Source organism: Humulus lupulus, chromosome 7 (assembly GCF_963169125.1).
Source record: "Humulus lupulus chromosome 7, drHumLupu1.1, whole genome shotgun sequence".
Classification (NCBI taxonomy): domain Eukaryota; kingdom Viridiplantae; phylum Streptophyta; class Magnoliopsida; order Rosales; family Cannabaceae; genus Humulus; species Humulus lupulus.
Window position 1 is genome coordinate 89,362,009 of NC_084799.1, and position 4,303 is coordinate 89,366,311.

General features: G+C 34.7%; 1 protein-coding gene across 2 annotated transcripts; it reads left to right on the top strand.

Annotated features, from left to right (window-relative positions):
• Positions 1–247: 247 nt before the first annotated feature.
• LOC133788442 (DNA repair protein RAD51 homolog 4) lies at positions 248–3,838 on the top strand. Of its 2 annotated transcripts, none has more exons than XM_062225925.1 (10): positions 248–442; positions 544–623; positions 701–816; positions 915–996; positions 1,737–1,847; positions 1,952–2,150; positions 2,327–2,406; positions 2,744–2,893; positions 3,061–3,145; positions 3,318–3,838. In XM_062225925.1, exons 1-9 carry the CDS (start codon positions 367–369, stop codon positions 3,097–3,099), a joined length of 933 nt encoding a protein of 310 aa, XP_062081909.1. In that variant the 5' UTR covers positions 248–366; the 3' UTR covers positions 3,100–3,145; positions 3,318–3,838. The 2 variants fall into 2 exon arrangements, with proteins under 2 accessions (XP_062081909.1, XP_062081907.1); XM_062225923.1 differs by having other exon boundaries at positions 249–454.
• Positions 3,839–4,303: the final 465 nt, after the last annotated feature.

Here is a 4,303-nt window from a genome sequence, read left to right on the forward strand (position 1 = left end):
TTTCGACCCATATTCATTCAATAAAAATAACCGTAGTGATACCTATTTAGTAAATTTAAAGACTAAAGTAATATAAAATAAAATTTGACGACAAGTGATACTGTTAAAATCCTCCTCATATAAACCCAAATAATATAATATATCTACTCCTTACATAAAGATACATAAATAACAATAATAATAATAATAATAATAATAAATTCCTTTATATTTTATGTCTCCATATTTTATAATTACTTTCCCTCAACCAAACATAAGTGCTGATTTTCGCGGCAATTCACTTGTGGATTTATGTGCAAACATTTTAAGAATAAAGATTAGAAACACAAAGCCCAATGTAAGGGAGGGCAGGAACATACTGCGAAAATGGCTCCATTGAAGTCTTTAGAGCAAGACCACCGAGATATCGATTCCCATTTCCAATCATTTTGTGCTTTATTCGGTATTTTCTCAGGTACTCTTCTTATCCTCTATCCCAATTCTGAAGAGGGCTTCTTCGTTTAAACAAATTAGATTTTTTTTGTCCGTTTTCGGGTGGTGCAGTAGAAGATTTCCTACTCAACGACCACTATGTATTAGCTGCAATGGCCGAACGACAACCCGAATCCGAGAGATTGAAGCAGGTTTCTCATTATGGCTATAACTTAATTTACAACTATACTAATGGCATTTGGTGATGTATGCTATTATGGGCATGTAGGGCATTACGGAGCTTCTTTCTATTATTGATGGCCAACATAAGCCATTGTTGAATGGTATGGAGCTTTTGGCTGACGCTCTCCATAATAAACGTGTATTATCAACTGGGTGTGATGGGTATTAAATTTCTTGCCCGATGATCAGTTTATTCTTCTACTTTTGGGGCTCTCACTGAAAATTCTTAATTCAATGCGTTTTGGGTGCTTTTTGTTTAGGATTGACTTATTGCTTGGAGGTGGATTACGCGAGGGGCAGTTAACTGAACTTGTTGGTCCATCGTCTTCTGGCAAAACCCAAGTATAACTTTTTTTTTTTTTTTTAAATCCTTGATGAAATTAGATAGGATGATAGCTTGTAGATGACATATTTACTAACTACAAAAGTATGATAGACCTCCACTAAGATTTACTTATGTGAGGAAGAGGTTTAGAAGTCAAGAAGGAGTTAGTTGGAGAGGGAGGTTATTTTCTGTTACGATTCAGTTGGGACTGCTGTCTTCCGAGTTGATATTGTAAATAGGGGTTTGAGGGAGGAGTTAGACAGAGAAGAATTTGGTTGTCTTGTCTTCGGGAGAGGAGAGACTTTCGAATTAACTCAACTTACCGAACAGTTTTGGGTTTTGGTCTAAGACCAGGCCTAATACTTGTGAATACAGAGGAAATTCAGTGATATCCTGTGTGATTGTGAGATAGAATACCTAGTGTCCTATCAAAGTACAATTTGGATTTTATGATCTGCATATGTCTTGTTTTAGCATAATGTATGACCAGTGTTTGTCTATAAGGGGTGTGGTCAGCCTCGTGGTCATGGATAAAATGATTTGCTCTCACGAGGTTGAGTTTGATTCTCCCGGTAGTGGTGAGCCTAGAAGTATTTAGATTTTTATTGCCACCTAAAGTTTTATGGCTGTATAAGAGCACCTAAGTATAGTAAACGTTCCATATGGTCTCTTGGAGTGTTTTACACTAATTATCCACAACACAAGTAATTTTTATGGCATATGAAAATGTGTGTACCCAATTCTTACTAATTCTCAGGTTTGTCTACAAGCTGCCTCAAATGTCGCAAAAAAGCACATGGGAAGTGTTCTTTACTTAGATACAAGCAATTCTTTCTCACCTCAACGTATTGCCTGCTTTCTTGATTTGGTAATTAAAATGTCCTTTGAGCAGTTCACAGCACTTTTTCCCTCTTTTATACTGATAGTTTTGTCTGAGTTTCACTCTGGTCTTCTCCAAATTTGCATTTGTAGGCTAAAGGCCGTTTTCTTCAGAATGTTATGAACAGTATCTTGTGCCAGTCAGTGTATGATATCTTCACAATGTTTGGAGTTTTACATCAGCTTGAATCCAGTATGAGGTCTCAGAGAGGACCACAAATGGTGCGGTTGATTATTATTGATTCAATTTCTTCACTTATTACCCCAATTCTTGGAGGCAGTGGTTCACATGGTATTATCTCTATATATTTTTTTAAAAAAATGTTATCCCATTATAAGAAGCTTTCTCTAGGAATGTGTGCATTGCTTGTTTCTGGTTTTCAATTAGTTGATTCATACATTTTGATATTATGTTTACAATTATTATTTATATGAAAAGCTAATCATTTTCATTTCTTGCGTGTGGAGTAATTGCTGGGCATGCTTTGATGGTATCTGCCGGATATCTTCTAAAGAAGTTGGCATATGAGTACAATCTTGCAGTGTTGGTAAGTTTTCTCCTAAATAGTAATATTAAGCGTTTCTTTCATATTGTTGTTTTTGATGAATGGTCTTCAGTCATATGGTTTTATATGAGATTTTCTTCTCTAGGTTCACATTTCTGAAAAAACATAGCTTGGTTTGGTACGAGCATATGTATTTCACATTTACATCACCTCAACTTATAGTTTCAAATTAATGTTATTAAAAATTATTTGGATGCTTCAGTAATTCTTGTGAGTTTTTGTTGATGTGAATGAAACTAGTCTTTTAATTTTATAATATTTTTATTCAATAGTGTTTTCATTTTCCTTGGAATAACACTGAATCAAATGTATGATGAAGGTGACCAATCACACAGTAGGTGGGGAGGGAGGTGTTCCTAAACCAGCTCTTGGGGAGACTTGGAAGAGTATCTCACATGTGAGGCTTCTTCTTTCCCATGATCGGGAAAACAATACCTCCAGTGTTTCCATAATAAAACACCCATCCTTGGTATGTCTTTGGTTGTCCACCTTTTCCAAGATGTCTAAACTCAACTAATTGCTTCCTCTTATCTACATATCCAAAGCAGAGCCTGAACAAGGGGCATAATTTTGCTACATTAACCTATGTAAATATCACCAAGGTAGCTTCACAAAATATTCAAACCCTTTTTTCAGGCTTCTGGAATGGCTTCAAGTTTTGTAATTTGTGGCTGATAACAAGGCTGAATTGATTTTTGTGTGAACGTTACAGATGAGTCAGGTACAACTAAATTATTTTGGGAAAGGCGGCTGTTAACTAAAACCTTTTTGTTAAGAATCTACTGTTTGGGCCATATGGCTTTCCTCAACTTATTTTCTTAGATTGTATAACGTTTTTATGGTTTACCTGTACATAGTTCTAATTGTAATTTAAGTGTATCCTATGATACCAGAGATAATATTCTAGTCCAAAGAAGTACTCTGCCATGGGCACTGTCAGCACTTGGAGGCCCAAAATAAAACAACAGATGACGCTGCTTAGAAAACATCAATCCAAGGATTTTTCGTATGATCATATCCAAAGCATTTTTATTCAGAAGAAACCAGTCAATATGGTAAGATCGCATATATTTCCCTGAAAAAATACTGTTTTTACTGGCTTTTGACTGGTACACTGAGCACACAAGCAAATTAGATTGATTTGCACTGTTCAGAAGGATCGGGAAACAATTAAGTGAAGGTTGTATTTTTAAAAGCTTTTTTGCTGTATAAATCTCCCAACTTAAAATGTGGAGAAACTCTGTCTAATATAGGAGTAGGTAATTTGTTTATCAAATAAACAGTTGTGGAGAATGCCTCTCACCAAAATGCGTATGTGTCTATGTTAGACCAAGCTCTACTATATGTCTATGTTTATGCTCAGATTTTCCATTTTGTTGATGTATATGAGGACAAGGGTGTCTAGATTATATTCCATTTTGAGCTAAGTGAGACTTTAGATGTCTATACTTCCCTTCCCCATTGGTTTGAACATAATCCGTTTATCAAACTGGTTTTCAACAAGTTTTTTTGGAATTGCTTAAAACCTCCAATTTAAGAGTAAGAGGATACAACCAATTAAACTTGGAAAAATGATCTATGAAATGAATGTAATGTTTGAATCCTTGTTTGGACATCATAAGGGATGGACCCCATATTTCATAAGGGAAAATTGAGTTTTTATGCTTAATGAGGGGTTCTAAGTAAAAAAAAAATGTTAGGTATTTAAATCATTTAAAAAAAATACCAATTCTTTTGTCAATACCAAAAACACTTTTCTCATAATTTTTTTTATCCACTTCCTCTTCTTTCCCTACATCTATTATTCTCAACTCTTTCTATAAAAAAAAATTCATGGGTAAGGTAAAATATAAGCGAACTCAATGTAATGACAAATATT

Excerpts from the sequence above, each read along its gene's own strand:
- LOC133788442 (XM_062225923.1), top strand. The coding sequence starts at position 367 with ATGGCTCCATTGAAGTCTTTAGAGCAAGACCACCGAGATATCGATTCC. Across the intron at positions 1,848-1,951 it reads TTGCCTGCTTTCTTGATTTG|GCTAAAGGCCGTTTTCTTCA; the intron begins GTAATTAAAATG and ends TTGCATTTGTAG. Across the intron at positions 2,151-2,326 it reads TGGAGGCAGTGGTTCACATG|TAATTGCTGGGCATGCTTTG; the intron begins GTATTATCTCTA and ends TTGCGTGTGGAG.